This window comes from Lontra canadensis, unplaced genomic scaffold, assembly GCF_010015895.1.
Source record: "Lontra canadensis isolate GAN:19392208 unplaced genomic scaffold, GSC_riverotter_1.0 scaffold30, whole genome shotgun sequence".
NCBI lineage: Eukaryota > Metazoa > Chordata > Mammalia > Carnivora > Mustelidae > Lontra > Lontra canadensis.
This window is the reverse complement of record NW_022631024.1, coordinates 13216727-13233366: the sequence shown is the minus strand read 5'-3', so window position 1 is coordinate 13233366 and position 16640 is coordinate 13216727. Positions and strand designations below refer to the sequence as shown.

The following is a 16640-nucleotide window of genomic DNA, read 5'->3' as shown; positions in this document are numbered from 1 at the left end:
ACAAACAATCTTTGGTTTTCCTGACAGATTTCCATATGAAGTGATGAAGAATGGGCAATGGTGTAATGGCTATGCCTTGCCGAGAATCCTTCCGCGAGAGACCAGACTTCCATTTCTCAAGAAGAAAAATGGCCTGTGTTTTGGATGGAATGCACTGCAAGCTAATGAGGCCAATTATACTCGGGGAGGGGGTCCAAGAGGCTCGTTATTCCTTTCTTATATTTCTAGTTGATAGGTTAGGCTACTTCCTAATTTCAACCAAATCGAACCATTCATTCATTTGATTGATATTCACTAAGTAATGAACACTAAGCATTGTGCTTGGTGCTAGGGACACAGTGGTAACTAAAGAGCCATGACTCCTATTTTTAGGGGGTTTATAATCTGCACCCTTGTTTATGGGATTGAAAAAGGTGTCCAGAACAATGGTCCACTGGCAGAAGAAGATACTTTCACCAGGTGCTTTTAGTTTGAGCTTTTAATATCTACCATACAAGGCAATGTAGAGAGGCATTTGAGGTGTCATATAATTTGAAACTGAATTTTGTCTATAACCTTTTGAGAGGAGCTGCCCCATCCCCAAACTGTGCTGAGGAGATGGGTCTAGGTTATACCACATGATCCCACTCCCTGAATACAACAGTGTGAATCAGGGATAAACACATGAGCTAGAGGAAGCTATCCTTGACATTCTACTTGGAATTTGAAATTGGACCCAAGAGTGAACAGACTGTGGTGGGCAGTGGAGCTGTAAGACAAAGGGAACTGGGGGGAGTGGAAGTCATTTTAGTGATAAACAACATTTAATAAGAACTCAGAATGTGCCAGGCCCCATGCCAGGTCCTAGACATACAAATATGAACAAGACAAACGTGGTTCCACCCTCATCTCTGGTGGATGAGAGTAGTTAGTAAACAAATACGTGAAATAAATAGAGCGTGCTAAATCCTGTTAAGAAAAGAAATAGGAGGCTGAGTACAGAACAGCATGGAGAGAAGGACCATTTGAGGTAGGTGGGTTGGGGAGGCCTCTCTGAGAATGTAACATTTAAGCTGAGACCAGCCATGAAAAGTGAGGGGAAGACCGTTCTAGGCAGAAGAGGAGTAAGTGCAAAGGCTCTGGGACAGGGAAGAACTCTTGTGTTCTCGGGACCAAAACAAGGCCAAACGTGTGAAGCACAGTGAGAGTGGCATGAGGGCGGGTGGAAAAGGCAGGCAGAACCGGGATCACTCAGGTTCTTATGGGGCTTTGTAAAGGGTCTGGACTTGGATGGGCAGCCAATGAAGGGTTTTCAGAAAAAAGAGACATTATATTGCCAACATTTTGAAACATCACTGTGGTGTGAGGACATACATCTAGACAAATGGGATAGAAGAGAAAACCCAGAAACCAACCCTTGCATGCGTGATCAACTGATTTCAGACAAGGGTGCCAAGACCATTCAATAAGGAAAGGACAGTCTCTTCAACAAATGGAACTGGGAAAACAGGATATTGACATGTACAATAACGAAGCTGGACCCCTATGTCATTCCATACACACACAAAATAGCTCCCAATAAATCATAAACCTATCAAATGAACTTGGACCCCTACCTTACGCCATAGACCACATACAACAACTCAATATGGATCAAGGAAAAAAAGTAAAAGCTAAAAGTATCAAATTCTTAGGAGAAAACACAGGGGCAGATCTTCCTGACACTGGCTTTGGTAATGACTCCCTGAATATAACACCAGACGCACAAATGGCAAAACAAACAAACAAAAGGATGAATCACACTTCATGGAAACTACAGACTTTCATGCATCAAAGGATATTGTCAACAGAGTAAAAGGACAACCCACATAACAAGAAAAAAGATTTGCAGATCATATTTCTGATAAGGGGATTAATATTCAGAATATATTAGGAACTCTTGGAACAACAACAGTAACTCAGTAACAACAAAACAAACAACTTGATTAAAAATGGGCAAAGAAGGCAAAAAAACTTATATACCATTTTTCCAAAGGAGAAATACGAATGACCAATAAACACATGAAAAGATGCTCAATATCACTGGTTATGGGTGAAAGGTAAATCACAATGAGGCACCCCTTTACAACGCACTAGAATGGCTATTAAACAAAATGGAGGGGCGCCTGCGCGGCTCATTGGGCGTCTGCCCTCAGCTCAGATCATGATCCCAGGGTCCTGGGTTCGAGCCCTGTGTCGGGCTCCCTGCTCCGTGGGAAGCACGTTCTCCCTCTCCCACTCCTCCTGCTTGAGTTCCCTCTCTTGCTGTGTCTCTCTCTGTCAAAAAATAATAATAAAATCTTTAAAAAATTTTAAACAAAATGGAGCAAATATCGGTGAGATTGTGGAGAAACTGGAACCCTTGTGCATTGCTGGTGGGGACCTAAAACAGTGTGGCCACTATGGAAACATGCCTGGGAGTCCTTCAAAAGTGAAAAATAGAATTATCATATGATCCAGTAATTCTACTCCCAGGCAACAGACCCAACAGAACTGAAGAAAGCAGGGACTCGAACCAGACTGGCAGGGTAGCGCTTACAGCAACATTATTCACAATAGTGAAAAAGGACAAGCAAGCCAAGTGTGTACTGAGATAGATCAATGGATAAGCCAAATGTGGTGCGTCCAAAGGACAGAAGGCATCCACGAAAGGGAATGAAATTCTGATACGTGCTATACTGTGGATGAACATTCAAAATCTCACGCTGAGTAAAACAGGCCAGACACGATGGACAAATATTGCAGAACTGTACTTACAGGAGGTCCCACAGGAGACAAATTCATAGATTCAGAGGCAGAATAGAGGTGACAAGGGCCTGGGGCGGAAGGGCGAATGCGGACTTGCTGTCTAATGGGCATAGTCAGTCTGGGCTGATGGCAAATATTCTGAACGTGGACGATGGTGACGGTGGCATAACGTTGTGAATGTACTTCCTGCCCTCTGAAATGATCCTTTAAAAATGGTAAGTTTGGGGCGCCTGGGTGGCTCAGTCGTTAAGTGCCTGCCTTCAGTTCGGTCACGATCCCAGGGTCCTGGGATGGAGCCCCACATCGGGCTGCCTGCTCAGTGGGGAGCCTGCTTCTCCCTCCCCCACTCCCCCTGCTTGTGTTCCCTCTCTCGCTGGGTCTCTCTCTGTCAAATAAATAAATACAATCTTTAAAAAAAAAATGGTAAATTTCCTGTTGTGTATATTTGACCATAATGAAAAGAAGTGTTAAAAACCCCCGCCACCGCTGGGAGAGCAGTCGGGAGAGAGACGACCGGGCAGTCTGGGGAGCTGGCTGGCGGAGGGGATGGCATCGGCGCTCAGAGAGAGAGAGAGAACGGGCGAGATGAGCGAGAGTCTGAAGGCTTCCAGGACCCAGAAGGCCCAGCCGGGCTTTTCCCGCACTTCATTTGACTTCATTTCGGTGAGCCTCACCTACACGCGCTCAGAGAACTGCTTTGGACTTGAGCTGGACTGAGTGGGTCTTTGTTCCTTGCAAGGAAACAATTCCTGATGGAGGCAGGGAATAGCCGGCATCAGGCTGGTTCCTAAAGCCGGACCACAGCTCCAGGAGGGCAGAGAACCTGCTTTTCCCTCTGCTCAGTGCCTAGCACTGTGCCGGGTGCAAGAGGGCAGGGGCCGGCCTTCAATACATGAGTATTGGATGAGTGCTGACCCGTTTATAGAGCGCCCCCCCCATGGGTCTATAAAGGTCTGAGCTTCCACATGCTCACTCACAAGTCATACCCAGTCCAAAAACAAGGCAACTGAGCCCCCAAATCTGTCCTCATTACTGATGTTAACAGCCAAGCTTGGGTCTTCACAAGGACTTCTACCTCATCTGTTCAAGGTCAAAAGAAGTCGATTGCAAAATTTCAAATTTTGCACCCTTCTACAAATGTTGAGTTTCAGGATGCCCAAGATTTATCGGGTCTCTAACAATTTCATCAAACCAGGTATGTAAAAAAAAGTTAAACTTATTTTCTCATGCACATAAAAAACACAAAAACAAGCTTTTTTTTTTTTAAAGATTTATTTATTTATTTGATAGAGAGAGACAGTGAGAGAGAGAACACAAGTAGGGAGAGTGGGAGAAGGAGAAGCAGCCTCCAGGCCAAGCATCGGGCTCGATCCCAGAACCCTAGGATCATGACCCAAGCTGAAGACAGATGCTTAACCACTGAGCCACCCAGGCACCCCCACAGAAATGGTTTTTAATAATTTGCTGGTGGTCATAGACGAGAGAAAATGTCTCCTTCCTTAAAACACAGGAGTCAGAATTTCAAGAGAGCTTTAGATGGCAAAAATGGAACTTGGCTCATTTGATTTTTCTCAATCATTCCAACCACCAGGGCGTGCCATTACTAATAAGGGAAAAGTTGACACAGCCTAATTTTACAAAAGGAAGGGAACTGTTACCTAGAGAATTGTTTAGAACGATGTTGGGCTATCACACAGTTAAAATGGTAACATGAGGACTATATGATGAGAAGACATTCACAAAACAGAGCTGGATGAAGAAAGAGGAAGACAAAATTATATGTGTAATTTGATTACAGCTAGGTGGAACCGAGGTTAGTCATTATAAAGATTGGAAGGTACCAAAATGAGATGAAAAAAGTGGCAATGGGGCAGGGAAATTATACGTAGGGTTTTTAAATCTATTTAAAAAATTTAGTTTATACTATTTTAAAAGTCAGCTAGAAAGACACACATACACACACACACACACACACACACACACACACCACACACCCATGGCTCCAGAGCAAAACCTGAACAAATAGAAGGAAGAATTCTGGTCACCGAGCTGCCTCATGAGGTTGAAGATGACTGAGGACAAGCCTGGAGTTCTTTCTCTAAGGCAGGGTTTCTTCAAGTGTGATCCTGGGACCAGTGACATCACCATCCCCGGGGAACTTGCCAGAAACAAAAATTCTGGGTCAACCCCAGACCTACCAGATTGGAAAGTCTGGGGATGGGGGCCCAGCAGTCTGTTCTGAGAAATGCTCAACGTGCTCGGATACGTGCTTAGGTTTGAGAACCACTGCTCTCAACTACCTCCCCTGTCCGAGTCTGTGGTTTCCCCGAGTCTATAAAGGGTCCATCTTTCACACCTTTGAGCTCTCCCCAAACACCACTCTCACGGTTTATGAGAGTTTCATGGGACTTTCTGGATCAGGTCCAAAGTCCACCTGCAAGCCAGGTCCTCCCCTTTGGCCACCAAATTTCATCTTTACCACCACCGCTAGCTACCTACCGTGGCCTGTGCTTATGAGTATCATCTCACTTAATCTCCTGACAACCCTATACGGTAGGTAATATTAATATCCCCAGTTATATAATATATAATAATGTATAATGATGTATTATCCCCACAGATGAGAGAAAGGAGGCCAAAAGAAGTCCAAGTCGGACAACTAGGAAATGATGGAAAAAAACGACTTCATGGCACAACTTCTTCAGCGCCACTGAGTTTCAGAGAAATGCACAGACGGTGGTGGGTGCTGGAGTTGGTAGGTGAAGCCAGGCCTGATTTCCAAGCCTGCCTGCTTTGTGGCCAGTCAGCTCTGCTGCCTCACACACTCTGCGAGGCAGGGCCATTTGCTCACTGGCCCTGGCATACATCACTGCCAAGAATCACATTGTTTGCAAATATCCACTGTCTGTCTTCTCTACCACCAACCCACGTCCGTCCGTCCTACCGCCTCTGCGAGGCCTTCCCGGCTGCTTCCCCAAGATCCCTGGCTGGGATGGGTCATTTCCTCCCCTCTCTTCACCCCGACCAGGCCCTATCTGTATCCCTCTCCCGATATTTACCCATTCCCCGCCCTGAATTGTATAGTTCTACACTTGCTCCTTCAGGGGAGGGGGTGGTCTGAGTTGGCCCGATGCCACCAGCGACACAGAATGCGCATTGGTGGGGTCGATCAATGTGTCTTTTACGTGATTCAACTTATTTTCTCGATATTTTATGTATCTTATCTGCCCAGCTCAAGACACTAAGCTCCTTAAGAACAAGGACCAAATCTTTTACTTATTTTATGTTTTCGAGAATACTCAGCCCTGGGCCAGATGCACAGCCAAGTCTCTAATACATGAGTGAATTCTAATCGAATGCTACTGGTACACAACTCTCGTATAATTTTTCCTACTACTTAAACCCTGCAAGAATGCAGCATATATTAATGGAGGAAAATTGGGTACTACAGAAATGGATCCAAGCAACTCATTTTCTGTAAATAGATAGAAATAATAAATTCAATGTCTTTAATAGTGTTAAATAATAACAAGAGAATTCTATGAGCACATTTTCCTGAAAATTTGTTCAAATTTCCATGCAACTGGGGGGGGGGGGAATCACAGCTCTGTCCTTTAAAAGACTGAAGCAAAATATGCCTTCATTATTCCTCTTTTAAAATGAAAGCATACTATTTTAAAAGATCATAACATAAACCCTAATGTCTCTCATAAGGAAAATGTGGATATTTTCATTCCAGGTATCGATCATCTATTACAGTATATTCTAGCCCAACAAATATACTTTTAACAGGAAGAAAAAAAAAATCTCATCAATATTCTCACTCCTACCACATACCCAGAAAGCAAAGGTACAGAAAATCAGAACATGTATTTCAATCATCTTTAAACCTCAAAAACTAGATTTATCAACTTTTAGGAATAAGATAATATAAAAACCAAATGCCACCTCTCTTAATTCATAAATCATTTGATTACATACCCCAATGATATGCAACCAGAGAAAAATACCCAGCCACAACATATTTTTAACAAACTGGAAGGCACAGATTAAGAGCATGTAACAATAAAAACAAATAAAGATGATCAAATTATTATGGCCTTTCAGTAGGCATTTTTCTCCCATCCCAGCCTTACACGGTACCCACATGGTCTGACAGTAAATATACAACAAAAGATCTGATGAGTTTGGCAATGCTCTAATTCTAAATCAATGTACTACCACTGAACAGACAGTGTAAACTTACCAGCTCCACAGATCCATAATGTTTCCTACTGAAATCCCCACGTCTACAGCCTAGGTCTTCCGAGACAGAGCTGGAACAAAAATGCTTCATCAGTATTATACATAGCGATCTGGCCACAAACCTTCTGCAAAAATCGACTACCATTTGCAAAAAAGGGCTGCTATGGAACAGGCTTTGCCCCAGCTCCTCACTGCAGGGGAGCCTCCTCGTAACAGACACAGTCCCCAGCAGCCATTGCAGAGCCCGCGTTCACGGAGCCCTCGGTAAAAAGAAAAACACCCGAGTCATCCCTGGAAGTATAGGCAATGATTGAATTAAATATTTAGTCGTTTGCAATCGATGGAGATTTCCAAGGCTACATGTGGTTTATAATTTCATTTCTGTATAACCAAAGGGGATGAGAAGCCTTGCAGTAAACTTGAGGCCAGGGACAAAGCTTGCAATTATCTTTCGTTTAAGAGAGCCTCTTTGTCCCAAATATTCACCGTAAAAATAACCAGCATTATTTGAGACTATAGAGCAGAAATGAAACTTTAAATAGGAGGAAGAAACTTCCAAATCCTGGCAGGCCCCACCCCACCCCTTTTCATTTACGACAACATGACAATATGGAAAAAAAAAAAAAAAAGAGCAGTACTGACAGAAAACCTAAAGATCTAACTTCAAGGATCTTTAGTTTTTATGTAGCAATAGCTAATACTTCCCCCAGCCCCAGGCCTCCCCCCACCCCCACCAAGGCTTAAGTCAGATAAGAAAAATCACATGCATTCTGAAGAGCAATTAAAATCAGGGCAAAACTCTTACTGCATTTACATCTTGAAAGCAGAGTTCCATACTCAAAAGACACACATCTTATCGAGGAGTTGGTCTGTGTAGGACCCCGAGCAGTGCCCCCCCCCCAAGCCAGTGCTCCTGAAACCACGGAGCTCCACAGAACAAGCAAGCAGCTTTAACAAGTTTTTTTTCTTGTAGATGTCATGCAAATAACTCTCCCCAACCCTAGGAAACCAAATTGCACCGGAGCTACACGTTCCATAGCTCCAAAATATTTGGGATCTAACATGCAAAGAAAGGTGCATTTTGTACCTTTTCATCCTCCCTTAAAAGGTAGCTACATTTTCTAAATTACAGCCTTCTTGGCAAGCTCAGAGAGAGACTGACTGCACTGGTTAGCAGCCACAGACCTGACTCTTTGCCAGGACACTCTTTGATAGGCTCCAAGCAAGACAGCACGAGAGAAACAAGGGTCTATTGGTATTCTGCTTCCACCATTTCACAGAGATGGCTGAATTAATCTTATACAAGAAATTTAACCTTTTGTAGTCCTCACTTCCCTAGCAGAAAATGTGCAACAAATTAACGAATGCAGCCTGGAAGGGTGCCCCAGATGCTTCCCGGGGCTACCGTCCGGCTTCCAGAGACTGGGTTTTTCTACCCCCCAGAAAAGTCTCTGAAAGAGATTTAAAACTTCTCTCCATGGCCTATTCCGGTCTGTATGAAATATGTCCTCTAGGCCCATTTTCTTAGCCTGTTCTGAAAACCCTCCCAGAGAATACCGCCAGTGCCCTACATAACAGTTTCCAGATCCTTCCCCGCGGCCCTGGGTTACCGAGAGAGCGGGGTCTAGTGACAGGAACGTCTCTGCACCAGGTCAGAGATGGGGCGCAGAGTGAATGCCCAATGGCTGGTGATTGAAAGCTCTGTCTGCCCAGCTCAGCTCACTGCTTCAGTTTGGGCGGGGGGCACCTCCCCACCACCAACAGCCATAGCAGCTTCTAACACAAATGACCAACATCGTGAGAAAAGGAAAGGATGCCGGGCTCTGGGCCCCTCCCTGGACCGCCCTAAGCACCACCGAGGGTGTTCTCAGACACACGGCCGGCTCCCTAACTTTGCCAACAGCCAGAAACTAACACAAAAAGAGATGACAGCCCTGCATCCTGGGGCAACCACATCCTTCGAAGCTGCCTAGCGGGAAAGCAGTGTCCTATGAAAACAACCCAGAGAGATAGAAACAGAACATCTGCTATCAGCTGCCCTTTTCCCCCTCTAATTACATTTCGTGCACTTGGCTGCAGAGACCGTGCTTGCTAACGGCGAGAGCAGGCTCAATGACACGGGGAGCCTTTCTGTGGCTGCAGGAGGCCCTCGACCCCCATGTTACCAAACACTCCGGCCTCCCCGGCTCCCTCCCCAGGCTCCCTGGCCCCTTGGCACCCAGCACAGGAGATACGATTAAAAGGAGTTCCCCAGAGCTCCTAGAGAGTTTCGTTCTCCTGCGGGTCCCAGGGTCTGGACTACTGCTCAGCACAGCGCGGACACGCAGAAAATGTGTGTTGTATCGATGAAGGTATCTGCCGATCGTCTGGGTCTTACTCGCCAGTGTGAGAGCACCCCTGGTGAGCACCAAGGCAAGCTGCCTGTTGACAGTTTCCATCCTCAGCCAGTGGTCATTAGTCCGTCAGACAGTCCTGGCCCAAGGAGCAGACACTGGGATGTGCCCGCCAAAACCTAGTCTCTTTTCCTCTTGGGCTTGCCACTGGATGACATCTCCTAGCCCTTCTTGCGGCGCCACCCCATGACTGAGCTCTGGCCAACAGAATACGGGTGGAAGCGCTAACGCCACGTCCAGGAGCCCCTTGGCCGGCAGGGTGGAGGGGACCACAAGGACCTGCAGGAGGCCAGAGCTTCAAGATGGAAAAGACCTGGTCTCCAGGAGACCAAGGCCACACCTCCGGGAACATCTGTACTAGAATACGCCGCGAGCAAGAAATCGACGCGGAGTTGTGTCAGTCCCATAGCATTTCGGTTTACCTGTTAAAGCTGCCGTGTCACCCGAACTAATACGGAAGTGGGTACCCTGCAGTCGGGGTGCTACCATAGCAACGGCCTAAAATACATGGCACCTGCTTGGGAGGCAGGCAGCTGCCAGGAGGAAATTGATCTTGGCGGCTGGGAGGATGGAGATCTAGGGAACACGGGCAGAATAGGCGATAAAACGTAGCCCTACGGTTACATGGAAGGGGGGCTTGTGCCTTCTGAGCCTGCAGCTCGAGGGAAAGTGGCCGGACACTGCAGTGGGGCTGCTGCTCCTCATTGACCTCAGCAAAGTTGTTTTTTGTTTTTTTGTTTGTTTGTTTGATAAAGAAGAGAGGAGGGGCGCCTGGGTGGCTCAGTGGGTTAAGCCTCTGCCTTCGGCTCAGGTCATGATCTCAGGGTCCTGGGATCGAGCCCCGTGTCGGGCTCTCTGCTTGGCAGGGAGCCTGCTTCCCTCTCTCTCTCTCTGCCTGCCTCTCTGCCTACCTGTGACCTCTCTTTCTGTCAAATACATAAATAAAATCTTAAAAAAAAAAAGAAGAAGAAGAAGAAGAAGAAGAAGAGGAAGAAGAGAGGAGCCCAGGCAAGAACCGGATGGGTTTGACACAAAGGAAGAAGGAAACAGAGAGGGTCTAGAGACTGAGGGCCCCACAGGCTTGAGAAATCACTGTTTCTGGACTCCAAACAGGAAGAGTTCTGTTGTGGGCAGAAAGGAGGGGTACCTCTTCCAGACCCAGCCCGTACAAATTTCCCATGCATAATCCTTGCTGTCTTTCCTCACCCACTGGCTGACTGGAGAGGGCTGTGAGGACCAACAGGGGTAAAGCCCCAACAAGGAGCGGGCTTGGTCCCTGAGTGACCACAGAGAAGATCCCCAGGGACATGAGTGAAAAGTAACTTTTATTTTATGTCACTAAGATTCAGGGTTTATGACAATAGGTGATTTTATCTTAATGGATACAGTTCTCTGTCGTTAACAGAGAGAAGAGTAACTCCCACGGAAAGGGGTGGTCAGAGGGCTGACAGGCCGGATGACTCTCAGGGGTCAGCCGATTGCGGGCCCCCCCAGATACCTGTTACGGCAAACAAAGTTTTATTGGCACACGGCCATACCCTTTGGTTACAGGTAGTCTGTGAGGGCGTCTGTGAGGGTGTCTGTGAAGGCGTCTGCATCACGACGGGACAAAGCCCAGCAGCTGTGACAGAGACAGAGACGTTATGGCCCACAAAGCTGAAGCTATCAACTGTCTGGCCCTTTACAGAAAAAAAAAAAGTTTGCCTGCCGTTGTTGCATAACCTCGCAAATCCCTGTTGCTGGTTTCAGGCCTCCCGGTAGACTGGGGTTAATAAGGCAATGGAAATACTCGAGTCCCTCAGCATCCCTGGGGGAAGGTTTCTAAAAATGCAGATTCCCTGGCCCCATTCCCAGAGGCTGTGACTCAGCATGGCTGTGACTTTAACAAACAGCCGGGATTCGGATGCAGGTGGTCCACAGACAGTGTTGTGAAAAATACTGCCCTTCCAGATGATTCTGGAATCCCTGGGAAAACCCGTCAGCCATGCTGCAGCACTTTCATCAGGAGGGACAAGGCCATGTTTGTTTTCAGGGGAGGACGTGTGATATGGTCCTTATGGGCATGAGACTCATTCACAGATGCATAAGTTCTTAACCTCTCTGGGCAGTGGTTCCCTCCTGTATGAAATGGGGCTCATAGTATCGCCTACTTAACAGGGTTAGAAAGGATAAATTGGAACAAATCAAAGTTTATTTTAAGCGCAAGTTCTGTCCCATAAAAACTCCTCAGTGCATGTTAGCTGTTGTATTATGGCTCTTATTAGTGGGATGAGTTCTCAGGTTGTTTGAGCCCTGGGAAGGGACATTCGACATAAACGATTATCCGCTCTGTAGAGAGTTTTAAATAAGACATCACACCCCCAGAGAAGAAGAGGAGGTTTGGGGCCAAGTGCAGCCTCGCAGCTCAGCATCACGTCTCCTCCCTCACAGGGCTGCCCTTGCAGTGTGACCCCACCTAGAGAGTACTTGGGACCCAAGAGCATGTCACCAGCACAAGGCAGGTGCAAAAAAGAACCAGAGAGTTCGAGTTCCTCACTCCCATGCAATGTGTTCTGGGCTTTAAATATAAACTGTGTTTTAGCAAATTAATGTGTGAGGACGCTGGGTCAGGCCTTGCAAGTAGGCACAGAGCTGAGGGCTTTCGTGTTACGTCTCCAAGTCAGGCCTGGGAGGAGAGCAAAGTTTTCCAGCCCCACAAAGAGGCTAGAAAAAAATTACTATTATATAAATCAGGTTCCCGGAAAGCAGGACAACCCCCTCCAGAGAGTCAAACTAAATAAGGAAAGAAAGGAAGCTGACACTCGGGGATATGGGTCCTTTACTCGACTGACCTGGAGATTAGTGATTTCCCCTGACAACCGGCCAGACCCCACTAATCCAGGCCCCTGTCACTTCCAGCCCTGCTGGAACAGCTAACGGCGAGAGCAAGTGTGGGGACTCTTCGTGGGTCAGCTGACAGCATTTGTGAAAAGTGACAGGCAGATTTTCAGAAGCCCACTGACTAGCAGAGTTCAATGTCAAGAGGCCTCAGCCCTCTTGATCAGCAGAGGGTAAGAGACAGAAGGGAGAGATCCCCCTATCTGAGGAGCAGAGAGGCTAAACGATGAACCAGACTACAGATTTCCTCCTGGTCGGAGCCTGAGCCTCCGAACACCAGGAACCAGAATAGCTGGACCAGCTGTCTCTCCCGAAGGTAAGGGACACCTGAAAAGCAGAGATGTGATCATACAGTGATTTCCAAAGATGAAATGGAAGAATTTTGTCCTCTTCTGAAGAGAGTTCAGATACAAGGAAGGAAGAAGTCAGCATGCAGATTTGTAGAGTGTAAGGAGCCCTGGAAATCAGAACCCCTTGGTTCTTGCTTCAGATAGCTCTCTGTCCCCTATCCCGTGTCTGGGGTTGGGCTATCATATGTCCCTTGCACCAGGATCTTCAGCATACCCTTAGCACGTCCCCCTAGCCATCAGGCGGTGAGACAGTACTTGGAGCTCAGCTCTCTGGCACACCAGCTCTGTGACCTCAGGCAAGTTACTTCCCCTCTCTGAGCCTCCTTCCTCGCCTGTAACATGGACTGAAATAATATCCATCTCCATGGGAAGATAGAAAGACAACATAACGTGCTTAGTACGGCACCAGACACATAGTAGCCACTAAATAAATGTTGGTTATTCCAACGTCCAGGGACCTTATCTGTCATGGTCATCACTATGCCTTGTGTGTCTTACAGAGTGGCTCATAGCCAGCTGCTCAGTAAACGCTGATTGGATAAATGAATCGTTAAGTGACAACGTCTGTTCACTTTTGCGCTGCTTACACTCAGGTGGGCTCCTGCCTCCTCCTCATTCCCCTTCCTCACCCCCCACCTGCCGTTAGATTTTCTGACAACCTCTGGATGCATCTGATGTTATTCACTAAGACACATTGTTCACCTGAATCCTCTTTCTCCAACATTCTGGAACATCTTCCTCTGACAGTATTTATGTATCCACTAAGTTTCCGACAAAGACCTGGTTCTCTACTATAATTCAAGCCTTCTGGTAATTCCCTGCAAAGTTCCTCTCGATAACGATCCCTACCAGTGCTTCTGAAATTCTCTCTCTACATAAAAAACAGCAACCCTACCAAACGCTGGCGAGGATCGGAGCAGCCAGACCCTTCACACATCTCGGTGGGAATGGAAAATGAGAAGCTAAGCCTCTTTGGAAAACAGTTTGGCAGTGACTTAGAAAATTAAACAGGCAGTTACCCATGTGACCCAGTAATCACACTCTTGGGCATTTATCCCAGAGAAATGAAAATGGATAGTCACAAAATTCTGTACACAAATGCTTTGTAGCAGCTTTCTTCAGAATACCCCCAGGCTGGAAAAAACCCTAGAAGTCCTTGAAAGGGCAAATGGTTAGGGGGCACCTGAGTGGTTCAGTTGGTCAAGCATCCAACTCTTGATTTTGGTCATGATCTCAGGGTCATGATCTTAGGGTCATGTGGGATCGATCCCTACATCAGGCTCTGCACTCAGGGGGAAATCTGCATCTCTCCTTTCCCTCTCCCTCTGCCTCTATCCCGGTTCACACTTTCTCTAAATTAAATAAATAAATCTTTTTTAAGAGGGCAGGCGGCAAATGATTAAATAAACCATGGCATATCCAGCTCATGGGGTATTGCTCAGTAATTAAAAGAACAAACAGCTGATAAACTAACATAAATTTCCAGGGAATTATGGTGCGTGAAGAAAAGCCAATCCTAGAAGGTCACAGATTGTGCGACTCCATTTATCTCACATTCTTGAAATGACAAGATGGTAGGGAGGTGGGTGTGGCCATGAAGGGCTGCTTGGGGAGCCTGTGGTGAGGAAGTCATTCCCTGCCTGGCCTGTGGTGGTGGCTGAACAAACCCATAGGTCTGATGGGACTGAGTGTAAAACGGGAACCGAGGACCAGTAGGCTGTATCGACGACAACTTTCTGGCTGCGATACCGCACACCACGGATGCAAGATGCTACTGTGGGGGAAACTGGGTAGAGGGCACCGGGGATCTCTCTGTGTTCTTTCTTTCTTTTTCTTTTTTTTAAGATTATTTATTTATTTCTTTGACAGAGATCACAAGTAGGCAGAGAGGTAGGCAGAGAGAGACGGAGAAGCAGGCTCCCTGCTGAGCAGAGAGCCTGATGCAGGACTCGATCCCAGGACCCTGGGATCATGACCCGAGCTGAAGGCAGAGGCTTTAACCCACTGAACCACTCAGGCGCCCCTCTTTCTTTTTTTTAAAGTAAGCTCTACGTCCAACGTGGGGCTTGAACTCACGGCCCTGAGATTAAGAGTTGCATGTTCTTCTGACTGAGTCAGCCAGGCACCCCTCTCTCCATCTTCTTCCAACTTCATATGAATTTATGATTCTCAAAATAAAAAATTTCATTAAAAAAAATTCTATCTTTCACTCATTGAATAAATCATTCCTGAGCACGTGTGAGGTACCAGGTACTGGGCTCAGGTACTAAACCTGAGATGTGTGGTTCCTGCTCTCACGGTGCTTACAGTTTGGGGGAAAACATCAAGGACACAGGACTTCATGGGAACCAAAATATGGTGCGAGCAAAGCACACCTGTGTAGGGCAAAGACGGTAAATCATACAACAGCCTCTTTTATCCCTTCACGAGTAGCATATGCAATCTTCAGGTGTGGGTTTCCAGAGCAGAAGCCTGGGCGGGGGGCGGGGGTCTGTCCTGCTTTTCACAGCTCAAGATCCATCACCCGGAAAGCAGAGAACCGTGACCTACGAGAGGATTCCTGCCAATGTAAGGTCTGTGCATCTGCTCTTCCCCTTCCCCACTATTCAGTGACCTGAGCTTCCCTTTTCCTATGAGGTCAAGACCGGAGAACTTTCCAGCTCTGAGGATAATTTGCCCCTAGGAGGCCCTTACAGACATGACCACCAAGTGTTAACACAGAAAATGGTTCAAGGGAAAAAATAATCAACAGATAACACACGTTGCTGCATACCTCTCTTGATTACCTGCAGATTTTGCTGCTTTGGGGAAAGCCCTCCAAGGTCTGTCTCCCCAGGTCCTTAGAGTTTTTCCAGTCAGGTGTGCAAGATCTGCCTCCGGCTGTACCCAGGCCCTAAAGGGAGGCATGCTATCCAGAGCGGGCACTTTGGAAGAGTCCCCCGCTGCCAAGAACCCTAGAGAACACCCAGGTCATTCTCACGCTTGCAACTCAGAATAGTGTGGTCCTTGGACCTGAGCCAGTGAGAAATGCAGACTCTCAGGCCCTACCCCAGACCTAATGCAACAGCATAGCATGAGCCCCTAAGGAGTCATATGCACGTTGAACTTGGGGAAGCACTGATTCTAGATCCTGGTTCTCAAGCCTAGCTATAATCAGAATCATCTGGATTTTTTTCTCTAATCTATTTTATGATGAACTATCTCAAGACAGAGAGAAACAACATAAGGAACATTATAGACAGACTTGAAACCCCTGGGTTTCTCGCTTTGATCCCACCATCATTTTTCCCTTCCCTGAAATAATCACTAAATAATTAGGTTTATACTTCCTGCTCATATTTTTGTATTTGTGCTGTGTGCCTATTCATAAACAATATGGAATGTTATTTAGCATGTTTTAAAATTCTATACAAATACCATTACTAAGCATGTCTTCCGGTAGCTCGTTTCTCTGGATGAACAATTTGTTGTTGGGATTTGCACACGTTGGTACCTGTTAGCTCTGAATCATTCACATATACTGCCTTTGAGTAGCATTCTGGATTACTGAGCCACTGTTCTTCCAATCTCCTACTGTTGGACATTTCAATTGCTTCCAGTTTTTATTTTTTATTTATTTATTTTTAAAGATTTTATTTATTTATTTGTCAGAAAGAGAGAGAGAGAAAGCACACAAGCAGGCAGAGAGGCAGGCAGAGGCGGAGAGAGAGGCAGGCTCCCTGCCAAGCAAGAAGCCCGATGCGGGACCCCATCCCAGGACCCTGGGATCATGACCTGAGCCGAAGGCAGTGGCTTTAACCCACTGAGCCACCCAGGTGTCCCTGCTTCCAGTTTTTAAATGGCGCTGTAACCAACATCCTTTTACATCTCTCCTCTGGTACAGTGGCAGTCATGTCCCCAGATGACACACCCAGGAGTGGAACTGCTGGGTCATAGGTGCATCTTTATTTTTGCTATGCACTGCAGATTTGCTTTCCAAGGCGAGTGGAGCCATTTACTCTCCCAACTA

The 16640-nt window shown here is 46.6% G+C and overlaps 1 protein-coding gene across 7 annotated transcripts in view; it reads right to left on the bottom strand.

The window, feature by feature from the left end:
* GARNL3 (GTPase activating Rap/RanGAP domain like 3) overlaps positions 1 to 16640 on the bottom strand; it is a 142974-nt gene that overhangs the window by 98206 nt on the left and 28128 nt on the right. For 4 of the 7 annotated variants that reach the window (XM_032865905.1, XM_032865906.1, XM_032865903.1 and 1 more), the window contains exon 3: positions 7013 to 7082. In XM_032865905.1, coding sequence (XP_032721796.1) covers positions 7013 to 7082 — 70 coding nt within the window. Of the gene's footprint in view, positions 1 to 7012; positions 7083 to 7153; positions 7289 to 7816; positions 7887 to 8098; positions 8224 to 16640 lie in introns of those variants that run through there. The other 3 variants (XM_032865907.1, XM_032865908.1, XM_032865909.1) reach the window with 3 other exon arrangements.